This window comes from Pagrus pagrus (genome assembly GCF_965226575.1).
Source record: "Pagrus pagrus genome assembly, chromosome: 2".
NCBI lineage: Eukaryota > Metazoa > Chordata > Actinopteri > Spariformes > Sparidae > Pagrus > Pagrus pagrus.
Genome location: NC_140186.1, coordinates 27,584,843 through 27,597,143, shown reverse-complemented (window position 1 = coordinate 27,597,143; position 12,301 = coordinate 27,584,843). Strand labels below are relative to the sequence as shown.

The window sequence follows — 12,301 nt, the reverse complement described above, 5'->3', positions numbered from 1 at the left end:
GAACAGTGGTGCAAGTCTGTATTTAATTTTTTGTGGTAAAGGTCCTTTAACTACAGCTCACACTACTGTACACTTTAACAAGCATCAACATCAAGTTAACATTGCAAAATGAAACAGTTGTTCCTTCGTGCCATTGAATTAAACTTTAAAAAAAAAGGCTTTAATGAGAAATCTGCATGTCTCAGTGTCAAATCAGCAATGTGCAAAGAATCAATAAAGAAGTGACACTTTTATAGCTGAACTTCTGTAAAAACAACCTCTGTAAAAAAGAATAAAGAACCCAGTTACGGCCCAGAACAGCAGCATTTATTTGCAAGTAGGGATTTCACATACAAGTACAATTTGCTTTGGTGTATTGGTGCGTTACAATAAACACAGTATGACAAAATATGCAAAAAAAGAAAGCAAGTACCGCAAGTCAACGCAGGAATGTGCAAAAGTTCAGTGTTAAGTTTAAAAAATATTTGCAATGTGCAGAATAGAGTCCTTTTAAAAAGTTATTGTAGTTGTGGAATATAGATATGAAACATGTCTAATTAAAATAAAACTATTCATTTTATTTTGAAAAATGGACCCTGTTCAGCTTTATGCGATGGTCAGTTTTATATGGAAAGTGCAATGCTTAGTGCAAATATACAATCATACATCATACAATCAGACATGATAAGCCCTTTGTAATGTTGAGCCACATAGTTAGCCATGTGCAGTTGCTTAATACTTGTGCCATCATGATTTCAGCTCAGCGCTTCATGAACCATATGGCAGCTGTCTGCTAATCTTGTTAATAGCTTTTAATCATGAACCTCCCATCTTAATGGGTGCTGTAAAACAAGCAACATATGCTTTCATACTGCGGAGGTCTATAAAAGGGAATCACAGCCGGGCTGAGAAAAGGAAATTGTACAAAATGTGATAACTGGATCATGGAAGAGCTCAGTTAGAGGTCTGACAACATTATTAAAATGCAGTAAGCAATAGTAGACCTGTACATAAGCAACTGTTGGTAAAATTCTGTTTTCTCTCTGGTTTCTGCCCAGCTAAGCTTGACCATTTGTTGCCCATCAGGCTGGTTGGAGTTGGCAGGCAACAGGTTTTTCTCTGACAGATCACTGTAATGGTTGTAGCTTCACACACACAGTCAGTGAATCCTGTGTGTGCCAATATGTGTAATATCAAACAGAAAACACCTACGGGGTTGCCATTTTTTTTAGGAAGTCATACAATTCTCAAACATCACACAAGATAACATCTTTAAATAATTTATTTCATTTCTACAACAGACCATATGCAGTGATTCATCTCTTTAAAGTATTAAAATCAACAGAAATACACAATCTCCTTAAAATATTTTTCACAGGCAATTGGAAAAAAAAAAATAAAAGTGAAGGAGGCTCCAGGGTTCTGGTGAGGATCCAGACTGATGAAACTAAAGGGGAATCACATCATTCATGGTCTGTTCTTCTATTACCACCTTCAGAGAATCATTGAATAAATCACAGTTGTGTCACCAAACTGTATTTTTCTGGAAAGGGGAATAAGAGGTATTCTTTTAAAGCCAAGCACCAACATGCTAATGGTAAAGACAGTCATCATTATGGGGCATGTAAAGAACTTGGCAGAGTAGAGGTTTAACGATAGTAAATCTCAGCTTTTTAACTTGAGTTGTAGATTCTACAAGTGGAAGAAAAATAGTCTTAAAGGGAAGCATGTTAAATCAGTTGAACATGACCTTTGTGGAGACCTCCCAGCCCACCTCCCAAAAACCACAAAAGATTTCTGGGTAATCGTATTACCACCCCCTGCAGGGGTCCCCAGTCGGTCTTTTGCTCATCTAAAGCCTGAAGGACAAGATGAAAAGAACATTCTCTCTATCCAGTTTGAATTACTGCCTTTAACTTCATAAGTTGTGAAGAAAAATAGATTTCTGTCATCCTCCATTTGTTTCCTCACCACAAAAATCCAAAGTGACTTTGAAGAGACTGTTGATCTTCTAAGAAGAACAAAAAAAAGGGGGGGGACTCATTTAATCCACTTCAGGGAGGCCTCTCAATGGAATTTAAATAACAGCTACTGAGGACTCAGTCATTTATTGTGTGAATACATTAACATGATCAAAAGGAAGCCAGTCACATTGCTTTAAAGGTTGGAAAGTTACTTAGCATACAAATCACTGATGTTTTACTTTAATGTACTGTAGGACTCATTGCATATTAAAAAAAAAGCGCCTAACATCAACATGAGAGGAACTTCAAGTTTTTAAGTGCTAGGTGTATTTAATATTCTGCACAATGACAATGAATGATGAAATATTTACCAATCTTTAACAGAGACAAAACAATATTTAAAGCTCAACAAAAACAGAGACCTCCTGGCGTCACGTTAGGCTACACGTCCTCGTCTGTTGATTTGTCAAAGCTGCTGTTGGTCACTAAGGTCACAAGGCTCCCTTTGGATTGTGTTGCATCTCTTCCACACAACAGTCATGGCAACCGTTCCCACGGAAATACAGTATTAAGGACTATGCAAGAAAATAGCAGTAATGCTAAGCATGCTTTCAAGCTTTCAGTGTACAGGACATACATATATTCAGTCTTTATCTAAGGCAAGTGTATGTACAGAGTAACGACGCCCAGCACGCTCCCAGGCAACTCAAGGTCAAGTCTTCAATAAAATACTATAAGCTCAGAGCTTTCTGCATTCTGCTGATTCACTGACTTTTCATCTTCTCATCGTGTGTGAGTTTGTGTTAAGACGGACAGAAAAGAAAATGACATCACATTATCTTACTGTCTATTCCAAGATCTTTCATCTTTACACAGTTCTTATTTGTATCATGCACCATGGCTTTTCATATTACTTTACAATGACTTTTTACAAGATACGAAGGTTACTCCATTTAAAGATGACTGCAAATCACTTCCAGTCTTATTACAACAACAATAGTCACATCTTACATCCTGAGAATTAAAAAAGTACAAGAAACAGATAGGTGGAATCATTCAGGTGCACTGGGGAGCATACGAGACTTGAATGCAGTTTTAAAAAAAAAAAAAAAAAAACACTAGACAAATATAAGCAATAAAAATCATAAGAGGAAGTGCTTTCCTCCCTGCTACTGGTTAAAAAAGAAAAGACGAAATCACTGCAATTTTGGTATTTTTCTTGCTTAAGTGTCAGTATATGGGCCCTTACACAGTTAAAACTATGCTTCAGTTTGAAAACTCAGGAAAATGGGATATTTTTAAATACTTCAAAGTATATACCCGTTCAGTTCTTTGTCACCTCATTACAACATCCAGAAGAGGCCACTGCACAGACAAAAATTGTAGCAACTTGCTGAAATAGGTGCAAACAAGTTGTCCTTTCTACAGCGACAATTGCATCACCCATCCCCTGCTTCTCAGTCGTTGGAAAGAAAAAAATAACACTATGGCTATTAGTGATCATTCATACATACAATATTTAACGTGTGTCAGAATGACCACAAACTTAAATATAAAAACAAAACAAAACAACGTCTTCAAAGATACTAATTATTGACAACATTAAGCAGGCATTTCTGACCCGTGTGTCAGCCCATTGTCAGTGTCCTAACCAGACCTTAAGCACTCTTCAACAAAAACGCACTGAAAAATAGACGCATCGAAACTTTAAATATAGTAAATACTTTGCATTTTCTAATTTCTTTTTCTCTATTTACTTTACTGACATCACAATACTCAAGCAAGTCCTCACAGGAAAATATAAATCCAATTTTGTGTTTGATTAATGTCATTTTATGTTTTTAAATCAAGGTGCTGGGTAGAGGAAGTGTTCAAGGTGCTGTCATTCGTCTCGAGGAATGGTCTGTTGGGGGAGGGGTTGTGTGGTTGTAGGCAGAACCACAGTTTAAGGGTTTTGCAGCCAGAGTCCTTCATATAGGTGCCCTCTTCAGACAGTCCTTTTACATCTAACATACATCCTAAAACTTAGTCGACGCTCCCCTTGGTACTTTATGCTCACTCACTGAATTCATCATGGTGACTTCAGTAGTTCTACTCATTTAACGGAGGGGGAAAGGATGAGGCTACAGTAGATTTTTTCTAATGAAACATTCTGTGCTTCCCCTCCATCACAACTCAAGGGGGAGGTGTACATGGAGATCTAATTTCTCGCCCTACCACATTTCCTCTCTCTAATCCACTTTTCTCCCCATGCTTCAGTCCCCCCTTCCTCCTCCCCCGGGCGCCTTCGTGTCCATCTCAGTCTACTGCCCTCAGAGTGATGTGTCCTGGTGGATTGACTGCAGGCAGCCCAGCAGCTGATAATAAGGGCTGCCTGGCGAGGCCACGGTCTCAAAGACGGACTGGAAAGCCCTGCGGTCCAGTTCCTCGTCAATCTGGTGCCGGTAGAAATCCATGGCCACCAGGCAGAACAGGTTGACATCCACCACCTCACTGGAGCCCATTCGGCTGATCACATGTGGCAGTCTGGTAGAGAGCAGGGGTTAAGGGCAACATAGCACAATGTTTGGTATAACATACATTATAGATACCAACAACCCAATCACAGTCCTGTTCATGTGGCTTTTATCATGTAAGGATACAATGCTGAGATCCACTGGGAGGTTGAAGCAGAAACAAAGAAACAGGAGAGGCTCCACATGGCCATGGCCACTGGTGTCCTCTGAGTGAAGTTGGACAAGGACAGCAGTACCCAGTCTCGCACCATAGAAGACTGTCCTGTGGCATGGAGTGTCTGGAAAACCTGGAGGTGTGTGCAGAACCGAGGGACAGGCAGGAAAAGGAGAGAAATTTGACCGTCAGTTATTAGCAGCCAATATTGGCATTTCCAGGCTAGAAAGGCTGCACATTTGCAGATTCTCAGTTGGCATTTAACCTCAATACAAAAAACTAGCTTTCCACAGACGACATGTTTATGGATGACTTCCATTTCAATATAAGCATGGCTGAACTATGCTGCTTCAAATTTTCTTCTACTCCAAATTCCATCTGAGTTTATGTCAGTTTTTCTTTATTTTTAACATCCCTGTATAACAGGCACCCACTGTCTGTGCTCCAGCTTGATGTTGCCTTGACAACTTATTGTCTGGTTGAAAAACAAATGAGCTGGCTGGGGTGGTAAAAACAGAGGGGACCAAGTAACTTTACTGAGACTGGACTTCATTGAAATTCTCTAATGCTCCCTGCAACAAGCAAACTGCAAGTATGGGTACAAAAAAAGAAAAAAAAGCTTTTGAGCATTGCAGCTCTTCTATGGTCAAACAATGCGATTACATATTAATGAATGAAAAATAAGACCCCATTTGGTACTGTGAGCCTAATGTACTCAAGTTTTCAATCCCATTATTTGGCATAAAATGCATTCAAATGGTTGAGTGATTTTATTTATCCCATTTGAATGGACTTGTGCCGCTGCTGACCTTGTAGACGACAGTGGCCATGAACTGTGGGTAAGGCTGCTGATTGGACAGGAACTCTCCGATGACCTTGTTCATGACGTCCTGTGGCGGGAAGAAGTCATCCAGAAACTGCGGCAGTATCCTAGCCACCACCCGGGCTTCGCTGGGTAAACCCTTCCGGATCCTGCAAACAGGAAACCCCGGAAGAGCAAATGATGATGAGAAATACAACAAGTGCCACAACTGTATGTCAAAAAGTTGCCACCATCAAATTATCTTGGAAACTACAAACCCATGGAGGTCAAAGATGAAGAAGAAAGCTGCAAATTTAAGGGTCAAGCTTGGTTTTTTAAAAATCATACAACTATATAAACCCTTGCATAATGGATGGCATGTGTGTGCGTACCTGTCAAAGAGCACAGAGACCCTCTCCATGGCAACAATGATCGACTCGCTGTCTGGGGCCTGAGGGTCAGAGTGGGCGGGGCGGCTGGCAGGGCTGGCTTTCTCCTTCCCTGAGGAGAAACCAACATGACCCGCCGTGACGCCCACCGCCTCTGCTACGGCAGAGCCAGAGTCAACCTGACCTCTAACCCCTGTCACGTCTGAACCCGACGCAAGCACCGCTGAGAGGACGAGAGGGGGGTTGGACCAGTGGGGGAGAGGTTAGAGTGGGAGTGGGGACACCGATATCACAAGAGTCAGATCAGAATTTTGGTGACCTCAAACTGAAAATTGGTGAAGTTCTTGGAGCTAAGAAGCAGGTTTTCTGTAAGCGACTGGTGCTTAACGTATTAGATTTTTCCTGGGTACATAACATACTAGATTAACCTCTCCTGTGACCCGAATCTGCTCCAGCTTTCTTTGCTGTACTAAAGGGAAGTATGCAGGAAGTTGGAAGTCGGCGCTGGGGTTTACCTACAGAGGTTGCTGGCTAGCTCTTGGCAACAAATAAGTGTTATTTAGCCAGTCACCATATGGACGAGAGCATGCCAAGAGTCGCTAGAGTTAGTAGGGGCCGACGTAGGGATTAGAGGTAGGGTATAACAGAGGTATGCATATAATACATGTATCACATGCAGGAGGCAAGCATGAAAGGGTTGGTTAGAAAAAAAAAACAAAAAAAAAAAACTAGTCTGTTGTATTAGTCACCATAATAAGGTTCACAGTAAGTAGCCTACACGTAGGCGTTAGAGGCAGTGGGTGTTATGAGGGCCAATATGTAAACTTGGCCATTTTACACAGTTTTAATAATTGTGTCTCTAACATGAAGTATTCAGTTATCTCTGTGCACTGAAAGGGTACTAACACTTAAAGAAATTACAGTGGTTACTGTAATTTCTTTAAAAAGTGATGATAATCAAAGATGGAGACCGCAGAGATTTATTTTTATGGCACTGTCCATGCATCGCTTAATGTAAATAATTTGCTATACTGTATGTGCAGAGCTGTGAGCAGCATGCAACAGTGACATGCACAATCAGGTGTAAGCTAATGAGTTACTTATAGGCTACAATTTATTACTAGTTCATGTTTTATTCAGGATTGCTCCAGTTCATTACTAAATCAATGAATCGTTATGTCAAAAACAAAATGTGAAAAATGCTCCTAACAATTTCCCTGAGGCCAAAGTGACGTCTTCAAATGTTTTTTTTTTGTCCACCTAACTCTAGTGAGGTATGCGACACCATCTAAGACAGCAGATCCTATCCTACGTTAATACTGAATCAGTGCTGTCTATCATTTTTTTAGCCATTTATGATAGCAAGTGCAAATCACTTGTGTGGCAGAGGTGGAGGGGTTATGTTGCAGCAGGGACACAATTACATTTTAGTATACACACTACTAGGAAGGAAGGAAGGGGATCAGAGCACAGGAAAGAAATGGGACACAACCTTGCCACGGCACTGTGGCATTGTTAAGTAAAAGAAAGGATGCAGGTCTGCAAGCTTAACTAATATCAGTGCAGCATCAGCTTCTGTGAGGACAACTGATGATAATGTAGCCCACTACTATTTTGAATGTCCATGCAGGTGAGTTAGCCAGCTCGCTCAATCCCATGATGAGTTTGCAGTGAGAAAGTCACAACAGCAATAATGAAAGCACCAGTCCTAATACAGTCCATGCTGATGATTTAGCCAGAATGCAGGATGCTACATCGTGGTGGATTTTAAGTGCATCAGTCTTGTTAGTGCCTTTCTTACCTGTGTACATGCAGGTGAGCATGAGGCCGAGGGCAGCCATGGCTCTGTGTGGCGACGGCATGTTGACTCTGTCCACACTGAGTTTGACCAGCGCTTCTCCGTCCACACGGGACAACTGCTCTGACAGCAGGAGGCGCTCCAGACCGCGCAGCACGCAGTGGTAGATGACGGAGGGAGTGGAGTCCTCGCTGGCAGACACCATCACGCCACACAACTGACAGACAGGGACAGAAAAAAAGGGATAAAGAGAGACAAAGAGGAAACCAGGATGCTGGTTAATACTGTAAAATTATGTTTTTCTTCATCTTTTAATGTTTTATTTTTACACTCCGACTGTTTACCTGTATAATTCCGGCCATAAACTCAGCGCCTACATCCAGAGGGTAGTTCTCCATCATGTAGAAGGCCACTGCGCACATTACCAGCACATGCTGCTGGTTATGCAGGTTAACACAGCTGCAGGATACAAAGACAGGAGACATACACAGTTAGTGGAACTAAATTAAAATTGAAATAAAACAGAAAGGCCAGTAGGCATTTGTTGAAATGTGAAGGGCAGCATCTAGTGGCCAAGTCTTGCACTGCACACTTGGTCCTTTCACCTTATTGAGACCAAACACACTACATCACTGTGCTCTCACACCACAAGACATTTTGACCCAGACTGTTATTTTAATGTGATCTCAGACCAGCTATACTGATTAACAAGATTGTTCATTTAGGGACTGGATTAAATTATCGCAATATTACAGAAAACATGATGTCATGTGGGGTCGACATCAGTAGCTTGTGCAACTGTGATGCATTCTTCCCCTAACATATGTGGTTTACAGTACGTATTAAAAGAGGGCATAAACCTAGCACAGAATGGATATATGAGCCATCAAAGGTAAATTAATAAAAGAAATTTGAACTCAGTCTACAGGAATATCAATAACATGAAGCTCATTTTATGACTGTTTTGTTATTATAATGCTGTGTGTCCAGTGCCTCCCTCACTTTCTCCTTATGTTTCTGTGTGCCCTCATTGGATACTCCCCTTTTCTTGACTCAGACTGCAACTACAATTGATCCATTTTTGGCAAACAGAAAATCAAGCGTGTTTGAGAACTGTTAGCATTTTAGTAAGCCTGAGATGAGGTGAAAAACAAGACGCTAAAGGGCCTTTCCTTAAGGGCATGAGCAGATTCTTTGCTGACTTGAGGGTTTTAGCCATCATCAGCTCATTAGATGTTGAATTAGGTCAATGTGTTTGGTTTTGGAGAAAGAGAGAATGCAAGCGATACTCACTGAGCAATAGCCCTGAGGTTGGACAGCAGGTACTCCGAGACGGTGGGGATGAGCTGTTTGGCTGTGTCATCCAGCAGGTCACACTCCAACACATAAAGCACTCCATGCAGAGCCCCCATGCGGCTAGGCAGGTGGGTACTACGTAGGGTTGTCTCCAACAGACGGCACACAGGCTCCGCTATGGCCTTATCCTAGAGATAAACATTCAGAGTTTTCATAAACTGTACAACATCGGAGGTTGATAATTCATCACTACATCGTTCCACCCACACAGCCATGCTCACCATGCCCAGGACAGCAGCAGCCTTGCAAATGGCAGGCACCAGATATTGATTGAGGATCTCATCCTCTGGCGGGTGGAGCTTCTGCAGTTCCATCAGGGTGGAGAACATCATGTCAAACTGGTTCCTCTCTGTGAACAGGTCCGACACCGCCAGCAGCTATAGAGAACAAGAGGAGGATGACAGTGGAGGGTGTTAGGAAAACTAGGGTCCCAACCTCTTCCCAGAACTTCCACTTTATTCCGCAGGGAACAGCAGACAGTCCTTTAAACGAGTATGTGCACAAAACTCACCGATCGGACCACTTCACTGATGAGGATGGTCGGGGTCCTCCTGTTACTCGGGGAGCCAGGGATGAGCCACTGGCTGTAGAGCTCCAGGAGAAACTGGGAACACGAGTGAATGTCCACACCTGCACGATGCTTCCTGAAAGCACACAAAAACAGTGTTCGGTCATGTTGTACATTCTTGTTTCAATACTGTGTTGAGACTGAAGAAATGTGTGAGAGCACATTACTGCATTTTTTTTGTCTGACCTAGAGTTGATGGGGGATATCGGTGGGGACGTGGGAGCTGGAGTGTCTGCTTCATCCTCTTCATCCTCACCCCATTCTTCCTCTCTCAGTGGGGTGATGTTGTTTCCTAGCCATACTGAGTGGATGGACACCTGAAGAAAGATTTATTAAAAATAAAAATAAAAAATGCATTTGCGCTACTGAAAATCTTAACATTAAGAATTTAAAACGCAGATTCCTTGAGCTTCATGTTATCCACCTCATCCTCTTTCCATGCATCCCTCACCTGTCCCAGTTTGTAGTCCATGTTGCCCATCTCCCTCTCTGTGTTGATCTGAAGCAGCAGCTTCTCATGGCTGATTAGGGTGCCTGCTGAAACAACATGGAACAAGAAATAAGAGTGGAAGTCAGCCGTTGGGGAGACCGACAATTTGTGAATGCCGATTGTGTTACCAGCTGAGGCTGCAGACAGTGAGGGCACAGGGTCCCAGGCGTGGTACGGATGGTGTGTGTGGACATTGTCTCTCTTTGAAACAAGAGCCTGAATCTCTCTCTCCACCTCTCCCCTGATCACTGCCAGTTTCCTTCCAAACCTGGGAAGGAGACAGACCAAAAATAAAAAATCCAAATATCATTGCATGCTTATTTTGGACAGTACTACAGTGGGAAACAAAAATGGCTGCATAGCTACCGTGTTTCCAGGGCTTTGAGGCTCTTGTTGCGGGGCTGCTGTTCCAGACAGCTGACTGCAGGGTTGCCAGCAGTGGGCAGGGTCATGGCACTCAGCACCAGGCTGGTGATGGCCTGCACTGCTAACACATTCAACTGGGTCCGCTCCAAGTCCTCCTATAGATGAAAGGATACATTGAGGCAGATGGGACAGACTGAGACTGGGAACAGAGGGCTGCAAGACTGTTTCCCACAGTTTATTCCCATGTGGCTCTGCATGTGTATTTCTCTCTGAACACAGAAATTCTTGCACATCTCATTGACGTAAACAACTGTGTGAGTGCTTATGCAGGCATGTAGGAATGACACGTTCTGTAGTCAATTCAGCACTTGACAAACTAGCAGTATGTTTATGGATGTGAACAAAATTGTGTATATACCTCTTGCTGCGTCTCCTCCTCCTGGTCCATAGTGATGGGTTGGGTGACCAGCACCCCGAGCAGAGTGGCCCAGGTCTCCTCAAACTGTGTCCTGCTGCTCCAGCCTAAACGGAACAAAAAACCAATCAGATGACATAATAGAGGATGGACCTGTTGCTGACGTAATGTTTAAGTTTAACCCAATGAATCAGAATGAAATAACAGGGAAAGCCCATTTCTTGACTGTACCCAGTGTGTTGATGCGGTAGAGGAACTCTCTGAAGACATCCTTTTCCTGCAGGAAGTCCACAGGGATCTCAGGCAGCGTTGTGCCATACTCTCCTCCTGGCTGAGGGGACCAGCCCAGTTTCCAAACCTACACACACACACATCATTTTAATGGACCAATACATTCATCTATACAAACTCAAGGCTTAATATGTTTCACACACTGACCAGTGGAGGTACTCGGGTGTAGCTGTTGACCAGAGGCAGTCGAGACAGACTGATAACGATGTTGCGCAAGGTTGGTGTGAGGAAAGCGGGGAATGCACTGTTTCTATGGTGACCCAGGGCAAGGACGCTCTGCAGGCCTTCCACCAGCTCCGCCATGATCTCACATGCTTGCCACTCGAACATGTCTGCAACACAGAGGGAATTCTGACATATATCCCCTAATGCTTTCCATCTTAGGTCTATTCAGGAGAATGCCACCATTGGACATCAAATAGGGTGATGAACCATGAAAACCCTAAAATACTTAACATAAAACATCCAGTTTTACAGTTTTACTGTATCTTTGAGTACTCACGGTCGGCATGCGAGTCCACTTGGTCTCCTTCAGCGTCTCTCTCTGCCTTTGTCTTTTTCTTCTCTGGATGCAGAAGCTGGTCACCAGGACTCACAGCCACTTGGAAGACAAAAGGTTTGACCAGTGTTAAAATGACACTCAAACTTTCAGTCCTAAAGGCACTAGTGTTATGTGGCCATACTAAATCACGGGGTATGCACATGTCCTGGTGACCTCCTCACCTGCAACAATGATGAGGCGTAGGCAGTAGATGAGGGAGCAGGTGTGTGTGATGTACTCGTGGGTGGACAGTTTGTTCCAGACGCAGGGCTGCTGCAGGGAAAGACACAGGCAGGACAGAGCCCACTGCAGGTCCACACTCAGGGGCAAGTGGTCCTGAAGGAGATGCCACACGACCACCTGGGCCAAGAGAGACGTAGGGTGGGAGATGAATGTGAAGAAATAGTCATTTCTACAAGATTCTATTTTGAAAGTGTTTTTAAAATGCTTGTAAAGTGTGGTCTTTTACCTCAGTGGCAGTGCAGGTGAAAGTGGTGATGAGGTGCTCCTTGTCAGAAGGGATGTGTAGTGAGGAAGGCAGCTGGCTCACACTCAGCAAGTACTGGGACAGAGCTCTACAGAGCGACAAAACCCTGGGGTAGAAACCTGGCTCACCTGAAAAACAGACAGCCAACACAGAATAAATAATAAATACACAGAATACTGCAGAGG

General features: G+C 43.1%; 1 protein-coding gene across 5 annotated transcripts in view; it reads right to left on the bottom strand.

Moving 5' to 3' along the window:
- Window positions 1-1,243: 1,243 nt before the first annotated feature.
- htt (huntingtin) overlaps window positions 1,244-12,301 on the bottom strand; it is a 33,851-nt gene continuing 22,793 nt past the window's right edge. For 2 of the 5 annotated variants that reach the window (XM_084344849.1, XM_084344851.1), the window contains 19 exons: window positions 12,099-12,244; window positions 11,812-11,989; window positions 11,591-11,689; window positions 11,236-11,420; window positions 11,029-11,155; window positions 10,801-10,904; window positions 10,383-10,537; window positions 10,145-10,284; window positions 9,978-10,063; window positions 9,713-9,843; window positions 9,470-9,602; window positions 9,180-9,335; window positions 8,896-9,086; window positions 7,947-8,061; window positions 7,606-7,819; window positions 5,808-6,027; window positions 5,423-5,585; window positions 4,586-4,746; window positions 1,244-4,469 (listed from right to left, as the gene is read on the bottom strand). In XM_084344849.1, the coding sequence (XP_084200975.1) occupies window positions 4,256-4,469; window positions 4,586-4,746; window positions 5,423-5,585; window positions 5,808-6,027; window positions 7,606-7,819; window positions 7,947-8,061; window positions 8,896-9,086; window positions 9,180-9,335; window positions 9,470-9,602; window positions 9,713-9,843; window positions 9,978-10,063; window positions 10,145-10,284; window positions 10,383-10,537; window positions 10,801-10,904; window positions 11,029-11,155; window positions 11,236-11,420; window positions 11,591-11,689; window positions 11,812-11,989; window positions 12,099-12,244 (2,918 nt within the window). In that variant the 3' untranslated portion in view covers window positions 1,244-4,255. The remainder of the gene's footprint in view (window positions 4,470-4,585; window positions 4,747-5,422; window positions 5,586-5,807; window positions 6,028-7,605; window positions 7,820-7,946; window positions 8,062-8,895; window positions 9,087-9,179; window positions 9,336-9,469; window positions 9,603-9,712; window positions 9,844-9,977; window positions 10,064-10,144; window positions 10,285-10,382; window positions 10,538-10,800; window positions 10,905-11,028; window positions 11,156-11,235; window positions 11,421-11,590; window positions 11,690-11,811; window positions 11,990-12,098; window positions 12,245-12,301) is intronic. The other 3 variants (XM_084344852.1, XM_084344850.1, XM_084344853.1) reach the window with 3 other exon arrangements.